At 45.3% G+C, this 19,858-nt stretch overlaps 1 protein-coding gene across 11 annotated transcripts in view; it reads right to left on the bottom strand.

The window, feature by feature from the left end:
* PPP6R3 (protein phosphatase 6 regulatory subunit 3) overlaps positions 1–19,858 on the bottom strand; it is a 135,640-nt gene that overhangs the window by 58,692 nt on the left and 57,090 nt on the right. For all 11 annotated transcript variants that reach the window (XM_055078757.1, XM_024133318.3, XM_007126915.4 and 8 more), the window contains 5 exons: positions 15,406–15,592; positions 11,967–12,104; positions 9,021–9,086; positions 6,741–6,853; positions 1,821–1,934 (listed from right to left, as the gene is read on the bottom strand). In XM_055078757.1, coding sequence (XP_054934732.1) covers positions 1,821–1,934; positions 6,741–6,853; positions 9,021–9,086; positions 11,967–12,104; positions 15,406–15,592 — 618 coding nt within the window. The remainder of the gene's footprint in view (positions 1–1,820; positions 1,935–6,740; positions 6,854–9,020; positions 9,087–11,966; positions 12,105–15,405; positions 15,593–19,858) is intronic.

Genomic DNA, 19,858 nt, shown 5'->3' with positions numbered 1-19,858 from the left:
AATTTATTGGTTTTTTTTCAACATTTGACTTATTCAATTATTCATTCTTAACATAACTTTCAGAGTCATATGAATTGTCACATTCCTATCTGTTTCATTTATCATTACTTTCACCAATATCTTTCCTTATCTTAAGTTCTTTATTCTACCTTATTTTTCTGCTTGGCTTTGGTAAAGTCCATCTTCGAGTAATCTGGCCCAGGAACAGGACACGGACGGGACACTGAGGTCCATACGCTTGAAAATGCCTCCTGCCCTCACACAGCAACAGAAGTGCTTCAGGGTCACAATCCTGCCCTCTGTTTTTCAGTGTTTAGTTAGCTTTACAAATGACATGTCTGGCAATGTGATTTGCTCTGTAGTTAACCCATTTTTTTCTTGTCCAAATATTTTTAAGATTTATCCTTTACCCTAGGGATTCAGAAATCACATAAGGATAAGGCTAAGATCTCAGTCGTCCACCATCCCTGCACCCGCCCCTCTTTACAGTTAACCGTGCTTAGTATTTGATAAACCTTTGTGGTCTGAGGATAAGTTCCTCCTGATCGGAAATTCCTTCCTGTCTTGTATTACTGTATCGTCTCCATTCTCAAAGCCAGAGTCGTCAATATAAATCTCACAGCACCAGCTCATGTGCTTTTAAACCATTTTGAGAGATGATGCAACTGCCTTGCAGCATGAGTAGCAAGATAACAGTCCTGTATCACCTGATTAATACCTTAAGTTATTGGTTACGTTATTTAAAATATGATTTACCAGGGAAGACATAGGCAAAGTCAAAATTGCAGATACAACTCCAAATGACAACATAGCTGAAACAGTGCTGCCACACTGCCCTTCCATTATCACTAACCAGAGATTAGAGAACCAGAAATAGAGATGAAGACTTTAGGAAGTAGGGATTGGTAAGGCTGTGTTTACTATTTTGCTGGAAACCAAAATGACATCACTGAAACTAAATCCAGAAACGCTGGATGGCTAAATTTTCATATGCTGACAGCAGACCGTGTCTCTCCTCCTCTTCATGCCCTCTGCTTTACTGGTTATGGATCCAATAGTGGGTAAGAAAATACAAATTCTAATCTCTAAACCACATGTTCCCGGAATGCAAACACGTACATACCTCTTCAAATTCTCATTCTACAGAGGACAATTAGGAAAACTCTGACAATTAATTAAGTAAATTAGCTTTGGGTATAAACTGTAAAGAATAATATGACAAATATTAATTGGCTTGTCCAGAGGCACATACATAGGGAAAACAGACTATATTTCTGATTCTGAAACACACAGCACAGTTTTCCTTAAGGCCTCAAGCCACCTGCCCGTCCATTTTTAAACAGCCTAATGAACTGCAGTTGCCTCATATGTGAAACCCCGAAAAAAAACCACTGAAAGCCTCAAGTTAGCAAGCTCTGGACAGAATCACAAGATGGAAAGAGCCCTGAACTGCCGCTTGGAGGAGAGGTGCCCACCAACCAGGAACACCTATTTTCAATTTTTCATAAGCAAGAAATAAGCTTCCCTTGTGTTTGAGCCATTTTGTATGGGTTTGACTTATTATAGAAGCGTTTTGGTAACTACTACAAAACCCCAAATGACTAGAATCCAAATACTGCCAATAGTGTTTATCAAACCATACAGTTCAACTACATCTATGCATCCTATTCATATAAAACTATTTATATAGGAGGAAAAGATTCAGCACCTGAAATTCATGGGCATGATACTGTAGCGATCAACCAACTTAACTCTTAGCTTTTAAAAATTCTAAAAGCAAAACCAAATGGCTCGTTTCGCAAGATAGAAGGAAAACTTACGTTGGTCGCCGTGTCTCAAGTAAAGCCAACAATATCTGGACTGCGCTGACTATGGCCGATTCATTCTTCTCCTTGTGGAAAATATTTGATAGGAGCTGCTCTATAATTTCTTGCCTAGGCAAACAAATCAATAGTCAAGCGCTAATTGTAACGTTGTTTAACACAAACAACTTCGGAGAAAAAGATCATGGTATCACTAAGACAAGTATCATAAAAGAGTTCAACCTCACTTGTGCATATTTATTAACAATATTTTACTTTTAATGTATCTATAAGGAAGGCCAGTGATCTTGCTTATTATAAATGTAACACAGACATATATATATATATTCCTATCCCCTCCCCTCAGAAAAGTCATCTGGTCCCTGCTTGCCTTTGCCAATCTTGTTGAAAGCCAACAAACACCTCACGACTGGAAGTCACCTCCTACTCAGATGGTGGGGACGGGCGGTAAAAAGACTCAGAACCCTTCAGCCCCACAGAAGGAGGGGAGTTTTTTTTTTTTTTTACTAAAGAAACCATAAATGTTTTCCCACAAAGGCATTCATGTATAATTAACAAAGATCTAAAACAGATACAAGATAACATCAATTGCTGCACTGTACTCTACAACTAAAATTTGGTAAACCAAAATAATGTGGTAGCAGTGAAATGGGTGCGACTGAACCACTGCCCCAAAAGTATTCTCCACAGGCTCTTCCCATGACACCCCCCCCCACACACATGTATACAAGGTCACAATTAATGTAGAATACAAGGGTAACCTGTTAGGTGAATAAATTTATACGGATGTTCTCAAGGAAAACCCGTTTCTTAGGATCTCAGTAATTTTTAGACCCCATGGGGATTAAGAAATGGAATCGCCCTAGCAATGAGAGGGACAGCTGGTTGTCCCTGGTGCCCACCTGGCAGACACACCAGTCACCCCAAGGTACAGCTGTGCTCACTGGCTACTAATACCAGTTCCTTTGCCAAGTTAGGGCAGCAAGTAGGAGAGACTCTCTTCCTCTTTGGGGGAAGCAAATAAAACTGGTATCTAACCTAACTTCAGAGGATCCCCTTGCAGGAAGAAGCTTTCAAGTACTCTCAGACCAGCACTAGAACTGCTTGTGAGACCTCTACCCAAAACAGTACTGTAAAAGTCACTCAACACACAGCAGTCTATAGAATAACTATTAAACTTGGAACTGAGCTCTGGAAAACAGACTGCTTTTTTGTAAATACGTATATTCTTCAAATAGCAGCCTCACCCCAGGTAGAGGGGTACCGACAGGGCATCCAACTGTAGATGTCCACCTTCTCATTCAGCTGTAGCGTCTAACTTTCCAGAGAGCAATATCACCTTTCATAAACCCTGACGCCTGAAGGGAGTGGCTAACAAAGAGGCTCTCACTCTTTCATGGCTGCATCAAATTGGAAGTCTACCATACCCATGGAGAGCATCCTACTAATGGACAAAAATGAGATAATAACCAGCAAAAATGTGATGGTCAAGACGCAACACAGCAGCTGAGCCATATTCTGAGTCTTATCTAAACATACAAATATCACCAAATACAGAAGAAATCATAAACTGAAGAACTGAGCTTATTAAACAGGATAAAAAGAATGCCTTCATATTCTTTAAATAATAAGGCATTTATTTACAAGTGAGAAGACAAATTCACTTCCACTTTTTAAAAAATGGAGTTCCTGGACGAACACCAATAAAGTTCACGATGTGAGCTGTGTTACGCACGAGGCCAGCCAGGTCCTTCACCCAGGCCTTTGAGACAACGGCGCACTTCTGTTTTGTTTTGTTTTTATGTGGGCAGCTAAAGACCCGCGTCTATAAAACTAACAGGCTCAACTGGGCCCAGAGGCTGACCCACTGTAAGCTCATCAGTATCAAGAATTAGGAGCTGCCTGGTCCAGCCCTCCCTAACACAACTAGTTTTAAAGGAATTCTGGAACTTCAGATTTTCCCACAACAGAGCTACTAAATTAAATACATTCAATTTAAGCCCAGATTGTTTCCCAAGCTAACACTCACTACCTAACACCTTGGTCCACTTTCTTAGAGACCTTTTGGTACCCCTACCCACCCTGACCATCCTCTTTAACCTTAGCTCATTTCCGATTTCTCCTGCAGTGCTAACCTACACTTGCAGTTACACGTACAGGGTTTACGTGGGGGCAGCCTGTATACTGAGTAGACTGGCTTATAACACAACACTGCTATGTATTATTAGGTGACAATCAAATACATACAGATATATTACAATATATAAAATATACACAGATACTGTTAAAATTAATAAAAGCTTACTAAGCTCACAGGAGCCTTTGGTCACTGTGTACTTCCTCAATCAACAGATACTAAAAAGAACTACTATAACGTGGGAACACGTCTGATATTAAAAAGGGTTGGGGCTTCCCTGGTGGCGCAGTGGTTGAGAGTCCGCCTGCCGATGCAGGGGACACGGGGTCGCGCCCCGGTCCGGGAGGATCCCGCATCCCGCGGAGCGGCTGGGCCCGTGACCCGTGCCCGCCGAGCCTGCGCGTCCGGAGCCTGTGCTCCGCAACGGGAGAGGCCACGACAGTGAGAGGCCCACGTACCGTGCAAAAAAAAAAAAAAAAAAAGGGGTTGGTTCTCATCCTCAAGAAGAGTGTGGGAAGCACTGTTATAGAGTTAAGTCTCCCCGATGCTCAGTGAAGGTTTAACTCAGTGACACCATGGAGCCCCTGACTCTTTAGGACCACGCAGTTGAAGAAATTTACTCTAATATTTAATGATGTTGATTATGTACCTATCTGCATCGAAGTACAGTTGCCTGATCCAGGACTGAAGACACAGTCTGAAATATATCAGCTAGTGCATACAGAGGCTCCAACAGCTAGATCCCACGTTTAGTCCAAATAGAGTTGAGAGAAGAGAGGGCTGGCACCGAAGAACTCAGTGATTACTACTGACCAGCCTGACACTCGGGGTGAACCTGCACAGTCCGGGAAGGGAGCCAAGCACCCGCTGTGGCCCCAGAACGCTCAGAAGGTAACCAGTCTGAATTGGCCTGTCCTAAGTGTAAAATACACACTGGATTTCCAAAACTTTGCACAAAGAAAATAACGTAGACTCGCTCATTAATAATTTTTTAAATGAACATATGTTGAAATATTATTTTGTACCTATTAAATAAAACATAAAAATTAATTTCACCTACTTTTTTACTTTAATATGGCTACTAGGAATTTTTAAATTACATGTGACTTTTATCATATTTCTATTGGACAGCACAGTCATGAACCATATGAAATTACTGACAGTCAACATTTTTTAACCTTAAGTTAATTTTTACATGGTTGAACCTATTACTGCTACAATTATCGGTATTGTATATTAAAGAAGGAGTACATATGCCCTAATGCCCAAGAATAACTGAAATGGGGCAGGTAAGATGACATTTTACTCAGAAGCTGATAATCTCTTATGTCTTGCTACTTGAGAGAACTAGTCAATTCCTTCCTATTCTACAATGCACATTGGGAAAGTACAACTTTATTTCTCAGAATACAGAGTTTAAAACAAGATATTCTGTCTCTAGTTTGTTCCTTGTCTCACACTTGCCAAGTAAACAATACACACAAATGTCTTATTTTATTTTATTTTTTATTTTATTTATTTATTTTTTCGGTACGCGGGCCTCTCGCCGCCGCGGCCTCTCCTGTCGCGGAGCGCGGGCTCCGGACGCACAGGCCCGGCGGCCACGGCTCACGGGCCCAGCCGCTCCGCGGCACGCGGGATCCTCCCGGACCGGGGCGCGACCCCGCGTCCGCTGCCTCGGCAGGCGGACCCTCCACCACTGCGCCCCCGGGGACGCCCCGAATGTCTTATTTGTATAAAAGGGTCTCCCTGCCGAAAGATGCAAACGAGTCTCAATACACAGGACTAAAACATTCCAACGAAGCCACTGAGAAGAACAACAGCAGCAGTAAACTGACGCAAGACTGCCATTCGTACCTAACAACGCTAACTGTATGCACTCTTTCCAGTTATTCACCCAAAGTGGGGAAATGCCTTATTTTTGTTTACTAAAATAACTTTCAGTTGTAGGGATGCAGGCAAATGTATGCCCATACTTGATGGTAAATACTCTTCCTGAAAATGTATGAATCTACAAATACCAGTATGGTAGGTTGGCCATTCACAGATTTCAAAACAGTACACCACCCCCAAGCTGTCTTCCACCTGAAACACATGAGATGTCTGTTCATTAGGAATTACCTAAAAATAAGGGTAGAAGCAATATAAAGAAACAAAACAGACAAGATGTATAACCCTTCGAATCAGGTCTGGTCGGGATACCCCAGTCAGCTGCCAAGGTACAGTGGATCCTAAGAAGAACTTCTGATTAAAAATCACTGACTGGGAATTCCCTGGTGGCCCAGTGGTTAGGACTTGGCCCTTTCACTGCTGATGGTGCGGGTTTAATCTCTGGTCGGGGAACTAAGATCCCGCAAGCCACGCGGCATGGCCAAAAAATTAAAAACAAACAAACAAACAAAAAAAAGACAACCCGCTGACTTAGATGGGTCAAGTTATTTCATACACCTATCTTCCCCAAAGACCATGGAGGCAGTGACTGCAGTTACGATGTCACTGCCCCATCCGTGATAGTTTTATAGAATTTAGTTTACAATTATTGAAAAGTTCGAAGTCTACATATAAATGTCATTTATTTACATTCTTATCCTGTAAGTCTCCAATGGGCATCACGAGTGGCTGAGATCAGATAAGCAGGTTTTCCTGCCTTCTCAGCCACCCACAGGTTATTTTCCAGGGACAGGATTCCCACGTAAGAAACACTTACCAAGTACTTACACTGGTAGCATATCAAATAGCATCAATATGAAAAAAGAACAAGAAGAGAGTCTCGAACATACTTTTCTAGAGTGGCAAGCAGGGGGTCTGGTTCTGTACTGTTCTGAATTTGCAACATCTGGTCTCTGCTCAGGCGAACAATTTCACAAAGTGACTGTGATGCATTTGAATGCCGCTAAAGGAAAGGAGTACAATTTTAACTATAAAACACATCAGAAGTCAAATTTGTAATAAAATAAAGTTAGTGAAGAAATTGCTTAAGAAATAACACAAATTAACACTGGCCATAAGCTACAGTAAGTAAAAAGCCAGGGTCCAAAGAAATAACATATGTCAAGCATGAGTATTTTACCCTGCCAGGCTTTACTTAACAGTACCACAAACAAAATACATGTTATTTTGTGTAGGGAAATGTAATTAAAGTTCTGACAAGGAAAAATTTCTTTCATTAAATACCTGAAGAAAACTGTAACCCCCCAATTTATATACTTTTGGCAGCAAAGAAAGATGAACACAATTCTTCGGCTTACAAAAATAAACGCGGCTTTCTGGAACATACTAACGGATAAGAAATATTACTTCTTCTTCCAGTGCGCAGTGTGCTACTCTACAGGAAAGTTCTGGAATCTCAGCACCGAACGCCTAAGCCCCGTGGCATGTGGCACTGAGCATCACTTGCCCAGTGAGGCCAGCAGGTTCCAGCACGGATGACAACACACACCAGGATATCCAAATCCACTGTTTGCAATCAGGAGTCTAACATTTCCTCAATAAATATATGCAATTCGTCACTTAATACAAAACAGAAGTATCAACAGGACTGTCCGAAAGACAAAATTAACTTTTCTTGCAAGTCAGTTGGAGAAGGTGCTGACGCCCCAAATGCTTTGTTGCAAAAAATAAGTTGCCGCAGAGCTGGGCTTCTCCTCTGTCAACTTCTCCTGCACCCTCCAGACAGGGACAGTACCTGTTGAGCAGGAACCTAGTGATGAGCAAGCCTCAGCTGTGGATGTGTCCTCCCCACCCCACGAACAGGGCAGGCCACGCCCCTGTCCTCACTCTCCTCGGCCCGCACCGGCCACGCTTCCAGCACCTGGGAAATGTGCTCTTGGAACCATCCAACTCCCCCAGCCACAGCAGGAGGGCTCATCACCCCAACCAGGCCGAGGGCGCCGTCGAAGCTCTAGGACACAATACATGCACACGCTGGAGTGTCCTTCCTGTGTGTCAGCGGTAACGATACCGCAGGGAGCACGTGATGTACCGTCTCAGGGGAGGGTGGGAATCAACAGCCCCTTTAACGGTTAGCTCTTTTCTTTTTCGAAGGGGGCGGTGGGATAGGGAGCCTGCTTTAGGTAAACTCCAGGTACCAACCGTTTTTAATGGACTGCAGTAGAAGGGGCTACATCTACCTCCACGGGAAATCTGTCTTGCTGGGGAGAACGCGCTCTGGCCGCATGCTCCTTCCTCTGTGCTGTCTCCTCTATGGCGCTCACTCTCCAATTAACCCAAGCCAGAGGCATCCAAGGAGGCTGCCCATGCCCCATGACATACCCTGCATGTTGTTTGAAACAACTCCTTTGTAGATACTACACTGAACCATGTGGAACTGTCGTTTCCACAGGCAGAAATGGCCAAATGCCGGCAGCTCCACAAGGCTCAGTCCGCTACTGAAGACGGCAACAAGGGCAGCAGCAGAGAAGCAGGGGGACGGCCTCCTCTACAGTGGCATACCCGCTGGTCCTGGAGACCCCACCCCACCCCCAGGCATCCCCTCAGCATGAAGCTCAACGTGCAAACTCCAAAGCAGCTTCAATTCTACTGCCAAGTCAATCTTCAGCACCCAGGACAAAGGCCAAACCTGTCAGCACAAAAGCCCGAGCCGGGAAGTAGAACCACCAAGAGCTCCTCACTCTTAAGGATTCAACGGTGACCAGGATCCTGCTGCGCTGTCTGGAAAGCTTTAGCCAGAATGCAAAGAACAAATGCACACAGACGTGGCCACATCATTTGGGCTAATGATGGGTATAAAAGAAAAACAAAGTGTGGAGGAGGTTTGTAATAAAGGCAAGCAGAAGCAGCACGAAGTCTCAGCTCTAAAAAGGAGACGGAGCTAGACCCAGGGCTCACCGTTTCACATTTCGGGAAATTTTCTGAGTATCGGCAAAATGCAGTATTCTTAAAAGCCTTTGGTGTTTAGAAACCTGTCAACTTGAAGAATGCCAGGTGATAGCTGTTACCTACCCTCTACCTTCACACCTAGTACAATTATGCTCTGTGCCCAAATAAACATGGTTCATTTTTTTAAAAAATCAAGTTTATAGTCACACAAGAGAACTTACATCTTCTTCTTGCGATGGATGAACTATTTCCACAAGCCTCTGGATAATTTTCTCCTCATTTAACCACTGTAAAACACATTGTAGAAGTAATCATAGCAATGAGTGGCTCTTGTTCAAGCCCCAATGAAGATTAACATACTTGGAAATATCCATCACATTTTAAGTAGAATGTTACAGGTTTTCTCTGGACTTTGAACACTACAGGAAATTAAAAGTCCCCCAAGGAAAACGCCAGTGAATATATTATTTTAACAGTAGCTACAGTACCAACTACTCCCCAAGTCACAATACCCACATCCAAAAATTCTATACATCAGTTTCTTGGTGATGTTAATTCTCAGACACTGAGTACTAAAACGGTCTGTACTTTGGACATGAGGGTGGGGGCAGGGAATGGAACTTATACATTTTCTGTAAGAGAGCATTCACTTTAAGAGAGCTTCAAAAAGGTTGAGAAAAGCAATATTTAGTATCAAGCCTCTGGCTTAAAACACATGATGAACTTTTACCTTCTAAAGCCAAAACAACCACAGGAAACGTGGGGGCTGGCGGGCACCACGGAAACAGTTTGTCTGCCCTGCCACATGCAAGCAAGCTATTACCATGATTAGGACACTCTCTTCTTCCACCATATATGAAATACAGCCATGAATGAAAATATGAAGGGGATGAGAATAAATGAAAAATCAGCCAGCATAATATTAGTTCCACAAGAACAGGAACACCGTAATAAACAAGGCACTCGCTACCTGGAACGGGCGCGCACACACACAAAATCCCAAAGGTTAAAAGAGATGGCGGCGGGGCTGGGGGTGGGGTGGGGTGAGGCTAGGGGGTGGGTGGCAAGAAATCAGACACGCTTTGCTAAAGGCATGTGGAGAAATTCTTAGGTTGTCTCCAGGCTCCTTAAGGAGAACATGCCAAAGGAAAATGCAAACAAAAGCTATTAGGAGACTACCACAAAGGCAGAGGCCCAACCTTACATTTTAAGATGTTTTAAAATGTGTACATGAAGTACCCGTGTTTGAATCTGTTCAAACACAGATTCTGACTCAGCAGGGCAGGGGTGAGACCTGGGATTGCTAACATGCTCCCAGGTGATGTTTGGGACCACATTTTAAGCAGCAACGACCTAAAACAGGATGCAAACACCTCTACAGAGGAGGTGGGGCAGAGGGTCCTGACGGCCAAGGGAAAAAGTAGGAAACTTTGTGGGCAGTGAACGAATCAAACCCCCACCCTCACTGCCTCCACAGCTATTAACAAGCACCGACAGTCCAAGCCCACGGTGGGCCCCCCAATCAAAGTATGACATTTAGGAGTTTCTAACTAAACTTCCCCCGACCTATGCCTTTATTAACCACCTACTACCATATCCCTCCAGAAACGCACCTATTCCTTTGCAAGTGGGCCCTAAAATTCAATCCAGCAGTGACCAAAGGAATTCTAAGAAACCATACTGAATAATTTTCCCCAATAATAATCCAAACATAAAGGCGGCCATCCCTCTTACCCTTAACCACCTTCCCTGGAATCCCCAACCTCTACTGAGAAGAGACTCACATCCACAAAAGCACACCTAAAAAGGGCCAGAGTCCCAGTTTAGGGCCCTCTCCCACAGGCAACTCCCAGGCCATCCAAGAGGTCCCCCCAGCTGACTTCCTCACATGACCACGGTTCTCAGTAGACCTCTGCCTGCTCCTACAGACCCAGCCCTGACCCGACCCCCAGACTCTCCCACTCACACAAACACACGCTCTGGCACACCTGCCCACCTCGGTAGAACATGTCCTTTCCTGGGACACCACCCGACAGGCCCTCCTTCTGGGCCTTCAGGTCTTTAGCTTTCGCAACAAAACTTGTTTCCAGAGTTCTAAAGGTTTGAGGTTGAGTATTAAAGATGGATTGAGGGACTTCCCTGGTGGGGCAGTGGTTAAGAATCTGCCTGCCAATGCAGGGGACACGGGTTCGAGCCCTGGTCCGGGAAGATCCCACATGCCGCGGAGCAACGAAGCCCGTGCGCCACAACTACTGAGCCTGCGCTCCAGAGCCCGTGAGCCACAACTACTGAGCCCACATGCCGCAACTACTGAAGCCCGTGCACCTAGAGCCCGTGCTCCACAACAAGAGAAGCCACCGCAATGAGAAGCCCACACACCGCGACGAAGAGTAGCCCCCACTCGTCACAACTAGAGAAAGCCCGTGCGTAGCAACGAAGACCCAACACAGCCAAAAATAAATAAATGAATTAATTAATTTTTTAAAAAAAGATGGACTGGACTGGGGAATGGTTCTGGAAGGAGGCAGTGAAAGGGACAAAAGAGAGGAAGAGACAGAAGACAAGAAGCAAAGACGAGAGGCTGTGAGAAACCTCATCTCAAGTCACTCACACCCTCCTCTTCCCACCCAAATCCCACCCAAGGCAGCTGCTCCTCAGGATACACACATATCCTGAAATAACCACCTCACCAAATTTTAAAATATGTGCCCTTTTGGAGGTAAACTCCTTTCTCCTTCTTATCCCATGCTCTTAGGTATCCATGAGAAGAAAGTTACTTCTGAAGCCAGATTCCCTAGAAATACCAACACCTCTGCTTCTTGACTTTCAGAGATATCTCTGCAGTGTGACCATCTTCTCAAGAAAGAAGCCTCACAGCATACTCAGATGAGACTTTTAGCTCCCATTCTACCTTCCCACTCCCGCTGAAGAACAAACCAGCAAAGAGAAAGAACCCCTCAGAAGGAGACAGCCTATGTACCTAGGGATGTGCTTGTCGGGAATCCTAATCCTGAAAAATGTGAATCTCTTCCCATTTTGGAATCCACCCCCCACCCCCGTTTCCCAGACCACTTTCGACCGATCCCCTAGAACCCCGCCCAGACCGAGCAGCCCAGCAGCTCGAGCGCCCCTCCCCAGCCCGTCACAGCGGCCGCGATCCTACTCACACTCAGCACATCCTGCCTGGGCTGTGGGGGCTCAATGCACGTCAGGAGCCTGAGCAACAAGTCCATGATGGCCGATGTTCCTATGTGCTTCATAATAAGGTCCACAAAGTCACGTTTCTTCTTTAGGAAATCCACAATCTAGAGGAGAACAGCCACAAATGAAAGACACATCACTGGGGAACTATCAACTTTCGGATGCTTTCAGTCATGACCCATCTAGCTGCCCCCTCCAAAATCCACCACCACTTTAAGTTAAGGAAAAGCAAACGCTGAATTAGTAGTAAGATGTCAAATTGGAAAGCCTTCTAATTGTTACAGTATTCAAAAACCTCTTGGGGGAAAAAAATCTCTTAAATACAGTATTCAAAAACCTCTTGGGGGAAAAAAATCTCTTAAATTATCACATGTTCCCTAACACAATAATCTTTTATTTCTGTTCACTTTCATTATTAATTCTCAAAGAATGAGGACTAAAAATTTAACACCCTATAAAGAGCAAGCAAATACACCCCTTAATAGTTTATGGACATAAAGCAAGTCCATTAGGCTTTACGTGAAAACACAGAATAAACATTCAAAATCCTAACTGTACTCTGGCAAGTAAGAAAAATAAAAAATATAAAGATTTCTACATCAAAATGGCTAACTCAGGTGCCACAGAGAATCACATTTGCATTTTATTTCAGCAATTCACCTGATCAGATTAACACAAGGAGGGTGAGTGAGTGTGGAAGAGGCTGACAGTTACCCCGAGGGGTTATGAAAACAGTTATACAGTCATGACCGCCACCTGGGTCTCTTCTGCGCAGGTGGAATAAGGCACCTGTTCTGTCCTGGACACCCTTGTGTACCTTCTGGTTTCTGTCCGTGTGCACAAATCACCTGTTCTAAAGTCCCAGAAGCAGCACGGTCAGCGTGGCAGCTGCCCTGACAGAAGTCTCACGGGAGTCTCTCCAGAAGCCTGTGAGGTAGGGCTGCTCAACTCAGTGTTATAGGTGAGGAATCTGAGGCTCAGACCAGTGAAATATCTTGCTAGAAGCTAAAAAGTGGCTGCCCTGAGATTTAAATGCCCCCAAAGCCACAAGTCTGCCATTATCCAACACAACGTCTAATAGCCAGGGATGAAGTAAAAACTGCCTCACACCATCAGGTGTAAATGAAGGATTAACCATCACATGTTGCTTCTCTAGACAATGAGGCTGAACTCTGTAACATAAACCTTCAAGAAGTTATACATAATTAATCCACTCACAACTGAGTCACATGGTAGTTTTTAAAAGCACAGTGGAGAAGAGAGGAAGAAAAAGTCAAATGTGGCCAAAATACTGCATTATTTAGTGGCAAAAGCACTGACTCTGGAGCCCAAAGGCGCGAGTCGCAGCCAGTGCCGCGGCAGCACAGCAAGGACAGCAAGCTGGAGGACGGCACTGCTGAGGGGCTCACGCGTCCAACGCGGACGACGCTCCACGCAGCGGGACCTCCTGCCCCACGAGTTAATAAATGTCTGTACTGGTTACAGTACATTTTTCACCACCTGCAGTTGCATGTATCCTTACTAATACCTTACGTGATGGGAAACCTTTATTTACACTCATAATTCTCAAAAGGATAGAAAGGTGCAGTGCGACCTTTCCCTGAAGCTGAAAGAGAGCAAGGGCTCTCGAATCCTCTCATGGCTGAGGGTTTAAATGAGAAGCCCGACAAGCAGCAGAGCGAATGGGCCCTCCTCTCGGCATTTAACTGGCACGTGCCACGTTCTTTACACAGGTACTATGTCTGGCCTCGAAGACCAATGCAAATATGTAGAACCCCAGAGGGCTTTAAGTGTATTCTCACTCTATAATAAAGGTACACTGAAATCCAGGACCCACAAATTTGGGTTTCCGTAGCAGAGTGAGGAGAAAAGCATGATGAAGATGTGAGACCTGTCTCAACTGTGACTACAACCATCTGGAACTGACTAGTACCTTAGACTGATGGGATGGCTTGCACTTTCCTAAAACAGTCACCAGTACTGTCACTTCTCATCAAAAGACAGAAGAAGGAAAGACAATCTGTATTGCAGTGATCATGATTTGGGGATTACTAGCTAAGAAAAAAGAACCTCAATTCCAATACATTTAGGAAGGTAATCTTGCTCAATTAAGAACATGAAAGAACAGCCTCGCCTAAAATAAGACATGTATCCACTTTGCCTTGGCAAAGGACAGACGTACTGGGCCTAAAATAGTTCCAGTCCCTCCATGTCTGCTGACAGCAAGGACGGGTCAAGGAGCCTGTTTTCCACCACAAAGGATGCCAGGCCCAGCTGGTGTGACCCCTGCACCCCTGTCACCACATCCCTGCTGGCTGCACTCTGCAGGACTGTTAGTTTGCACTCGGGCATCTGAGGCTGTTGTGGCTCCCTGGGCGCCTGTTCCCGTAAGTGGATCACAGTCTCCTCTTAGGCAGGTCCTCTCCCACACCAGTTCCCACTAGAGCAGTGATGCTCAAATTTCAGCGTGCACCACGGCCATCTGGGAGGCTTCTTAAATCCCAAACTGCTGGCCCCACCCCCAGAGGGTCTGATTCAGTAGGTCTGGAATGGGGCTCAAGATCTTGCTTTTCTAACAAGTTTTTGGGTGGTACTCATGCTGTTGGACCAGGGACCACACTTTCGAGAACCACTACACATACGACAGATACTTGGAAAGTAAGTTTCCCAAGTACCGTACATCTGAATTAGGAACAAAATGAAGCGTGGTGGGGCAGGGGGCGGGATGTGGGAACATAGATGGACAACACCACGAAGAAGACGACGACGACGATGAAGGAAGAGGAGGAAGAAGGGGGAGAGGTTCCTGGCGTTAACAGTGAGGAATGAGCTCCTGTTAAGCCCTACTGGACAGGAACAGCAGAGCTCCATGTGTACACACAAGACAGTCAGTACCCAGATGGCTCAAGTTTTTGAGTGGAATCAAAATAGAAACAATCACCATTTGTATAAACTAATCATCAATTGCATTTATGGGAAAGCTTTTTAAGTTTCACCTGTGATCATCATTAGGGGAAAGAAAAAATAAACTGTTACTTTACCATAGTCACTAAGATGCCACCCACACACCAACCACTCAGTGTGCACCCTCCGCACACTATCCTCACAAATGGACCCCAACATTCTCATGCTTCCAACCACTTGTCAAAAGAGGACGCCAAAGTATACTGAAAAACTGAGATGTGAGGTACTCAGAAAAGAAGAGGTCAAATTAGAATGTATTCATTAATGAGTAAGTCAGTGTTAAGTCAGCAAGCATTCAGAATGCTTAAGGTTTAAAATATATTCTTTTACAGAACCTGGATTTAAGGCACACTCAGAACACTGAAGGAACAAAATTACTGGGGGATCATCTCAGGGGGATGATCAGCCCTAATACTTACCTTTCTGGAAAACAGTATTTACCTGTTCTGGTTTTCTGCTGATAAGAATACTTAGCACCTTGCTGAAGAAACTGGCAAGTAGTGGGTTCAAGGGGGAATCGTTTAGGAGGAAGCTATACAATTTCATTAGCAAGGATTCATCTTCTCCCAGTCTATCATTCATTTGGGAGACATCAGAAGTGAGCAACTCACAAGATATATTTGGATACCTAGAAGAACAGGATACTCATATCATCATCTGTATTAACAGTTTAATTACATAAAGTAAAATGCAAATCAGAAAGGTTTCCTAAAACTTTGTGAAAGATAAACAAAGTCATCTTCTGGGAATCAGAAAATAATTTCAATCCATTCCGTCCAATTTAATCTACAGAGACTATAAAGTGAATTTTCTTCTGTGTCTAAAAAAGAGCAAAGCAGCAGAGCTCACAGGACAACCGTGGGGGACGCCCATTTCCAGGAAACTACACTGCACACAGCACCCTTAACTACTCAAGACACACTTAGGTTCCTGGACAGGCTGCCTGTATTCTCAGATGGGTTGTAACTGGAGTTAGAAAGCTAGGCTTATCAAGTGTTCAGTCCATATGACATGTTAAGAGAATAAATATTCTGATATACTCAGGAGAGAATAGGACACGGCCTGAGTTACCCAGGTGGGAAAACCGTATACAGAGCTCTCCACACCAGTCTTCCAGGATCTTCTGGGATCAGCCCACCATCAGATCTCACTGCTGTGGGACACAGTCCTCTTCCACAGGCCCCACAGCCCTAGAAATACCTGTACCCCTAAAGCACATTTGCCCCTGAGCGCAAGAGCACTCTCTCTGAAAAGTAGGCAGTAGATGCATTTTCTCCACTCACTTCTTTTATCACAAATGACTTCTCATCTGTTCTCAGAGCAACAGTGGAGACTCCAAGGCCCGTCCAGACTACACTCTCCCCCTCCCACCGTTCACCTCTCTGCTCTTTATCCCTCCCAGGTGAGTAGCAGGGAGTGGCAAGCTCAAATGCTGATCAGGACAGGGAGGTGACAAAACAGCCAGAAGCAGCTACATGACAAAAGAGAGGGGTAAAGAGTGAGGTCGGAACCCATGCAGCACCCCTGAGGCATCCAAGACAAGCAAGCAGCTGCCTGTTTGGAGACCACTGGCTTGAGAAGCAACTGGCAACAGACCAGAAGCTGCAGCACCTAGCAGGTCTGCCATGAGGGAGGAACACCGAACCGTATGAGAATATCCTCAACGGAACCTTTGCAGGGAGAAAAAAAATCGAAGACAGACAACAGAACTGGCAGGTGTGTGGGCACAAAGATCACATTATCAAGTCGCTGTCTTCCGGAGGCTATGGCTCAACCAAATTAAAGCCTTCCTCACTTCACAGAACACATGGGCTCAAAGACCCCATAATACGAAGTCACCAAAGTGCCGGCTGCAGCAGCAAGCAGTGGCGACAGATGTGGCTTCTGGAGTCACACACCACCCAGGCTCAGAACCTGCCTCCAACATTTACACGCTGTATGACCTCGGGCACGTTACTTACCTTCTCTGGGCCTCAGTTTCCAAGGATGCAATATTAAGACAACAGTCCTTACCTCACGGGGGAGAGTAATACATACAAAATACCGAGAAGGAGGCCTGGAATAAATAAATACTGTCTTAATTCCCCTTTTTTTTCTACTTCATAAAACTGCCCGAATGCTGCAACGGGGCTGGGAGCGCGGGGGTGGTGGCGGAGTCGGCCCAACTGCTCTAATTTGGAAGCTGCTGGCAAAGGGCCGGGAAAAGCTGGAGACCCCAGCTCCGGCCGCAGCCCAGTGTGTAGGGAGTATCCTCAAAATTCTGATGCAGAAGTTCCAGAGGAGCGCATGGGCAGCTTTTAAAATTTTCACCTGTTTCTCCACCAGTGACCTGGAGGTCTGACCGAGCTAAAGAAGCACGCACGTGGGGGCCCACGCACGAACACAAAGGCCCCAAGTTCTGGTTCGGAACAGGCTGGGGCTACTCTCACTCTCCCTCCCTACCTCCCTAAGATTAAACAAGCTTCTGAAACACTCCAAGACCTCCTCTACGCCACCCCTCAGCAAGGCCTCTCCAGCCCCACCGCACCCTCTGACCTCAGCTGCACAGAAGCGATGGGAAGAGAGCCCAGCCCAACCGTACCCCTGACCCGCAACCGGTCCCCTTCCTCCTCCCACTATGAAGCCACCCTACTGTCCTCTCGACCGAGGCCAACACAGAGCATCACGAGACCTCCCGCTTCCTCCACAGCAGTCGTTTCCCCCCGCGCTGCATCACCCTCACCAGCACATAAACACACCGTTATTTCTCGCATCTATGGAAAAAACAAACGCCACACCTCTCCTGGCTCCACATCTGCCTGTAGCTCCCACCTTCTCTCTGCTCCTCTTCCAGGGAACTACGTGAAAGAACTCTCTGCTTTGTCTCCAGTTCTTCCTCAGAAGCACTGCAGCCTGGCTTCCGTGTCCACCAACCCGGAGAACCTGCACTGAAGGGCCCCTGTGCTCCACGCTGTAAATGCCAATGGCTACCTGGCCTGTCAGCACAGCCCCTGGATCTCCTGGGCCCCCTGTCCCATCTCCCCATCCTGAAGCCTGGCCTCCCTTGACATTGAGGGAAGCACCCCTCCTGGTCCTCCTCTTGCCTCTGAAGTCCCTCTGTGGGAACCCTGACCCGACCAACAGCATCTCAGCTTTTGGGTTTACACTACTACTTAAGGACCTATTTTTAAAGTTCTGCTCAAATTTCTGCTAAATTATTTAAAACTGAGGTATCTGTCATTAAGATTAAAAAGTTCGTGTAAAAATGACAAACCTTTAACACCTTGTGTACGATCACTGGATTAAAAGTGAGGGGTTCAGTCCACATGTGTAACTGATACGCAGTTACAAACTTCACAAACCACAGCAATCACCCCATCATCCGTAAACTAAAAAGCACTAGTCTACGTTTCCTTAGATGACTATAGTCAACCTTAACCCAGAGAAGCTTTCAGATCCCCTCTGAAAAATCACTCTGTGCTAATCCAGCTGTCCGAGTCATCCAGCTCTGTGTATGTTACCACAGCTGGTGGCTCTGTCCAGGCCAGAAGTGCAGCAGAGAACTGCTCTGCTCAGCTCGAGCCATGCTCCCTCGAAATGGTGCCAACCAGAAGGCTGCATGCCCAGGGAAACACACCTGCTCTCTCAACCTCAAAGGTAGCACAAGAAACGCTGGCATGGCAATACAACAGATGCCACGACGACTTTTTGGTAAAATAAGCAATTTCCACAAGGCTTGCTTACTCTTCTCCAGTTAAAGAATTATTAGCTTCATTCAGCATGTGAGAAAACAGACCCAAGAAGGGTAATAAGCCTCCTGTTCAAGTTCTCAGAGCTTCTAGGAGAGGGTTACACCCATCCCGGGTGGGCCTGATACAAAGCCCACACCACGTTGCCTCCGGCCAGTACAAGCCCCACGACAAGCAGCACCCACACATGCTGGTTCATTGTGAAGGGAATTCCAAAGTAGCAAAGCGTCTATCTTTGGGGCGACAGGAGTACGCTGGCATTCCTGTCAAGTTTCTGTCCTTTTCTTTTCTAAGGTACTGCTCTCTGAGCGGAGACGTGCTGCGTGCTAGTTGTCAACCTTAACGGCTGGCAGCGAACATGACTTCCTTGAAGATCCAAAAGCCACGAGAACTTGAAAGCATTACCAAGTATTATTCCTCTGACAGCAAAACTCTCCCCCACAAAGAAATGAAAGGATATCTGAAAAGGGGGACAGACTGGGGGAAAAAGGGCAAAGGAGAATCCACTGTAGGCCATAATTCTTCCTATTCCATTAAGTTTATTTAATGCATAATCAATGACTTTTTGTTTTGTTCCTGAATTGGTTCTATTTTCAGGCAGAGAGGGGGGACAAATATTTCAATACAGTTGGAGATGGAAAAGTAACTAACTGAAACCCCAACACTTTAAATACATATGGAATAGTCGCAGAGTTTCCAGGGGTCCGAATACAAAGTGTTATAAGCTGACGACACCAGTGGTGAAGTAGATAAATCCACTGCAGTTATCCAAGGTGTTAGCTGCTTAAATTTAGCTACACTAATGTTCACCAAGACCCATACCCTTATTTTCAGTTAACAAAAGGTCAGAATTTATTTTATCAGCAGCGCTGTTCATAAAACAAGCTCTGGCCCAGATGTGCTGTGTGCTCTTGGGTAGTCACATCATCTCTGTCTTCCTATTTGCAAAAAAGAGAAAACACTTACTTGGATTGTCTTACTATTTTAGGAAACTTTTCACTGTTTGTAATGAATGCACTTTGCCCTTAGACAAAACCTTTTGGCCAAAATTTAGAACATTCACTTTTTTTTTTTTTTTTTTTTTCTTTTTTTTTTTTTGTGGTATGCGGGCCTCCCTCTGTTGTGGCCTCTCCCGTTGCGGAGCACAGGCTCCGCACGCGCAGGCT

This window comes from Physeter macrocephalus, chromosome 16 (genome assembly GCF_002837175.3).
Source record: "Physeter macrocephalus isolate SW-GA chromosome 16, ASM283717v5, whole genome shotgun sequence".
NCBI lineage: Eukaryota > Metazoa > Chordata > Mammalia > Artiodactyla > Physeteridae > Physeter > Physeter macrocephalus.
The sequence above is the reverse complement of the archived record's forward strand: the minus strand, read 5'-3'. Positions and strand labels throughout refer to the sequence as shown.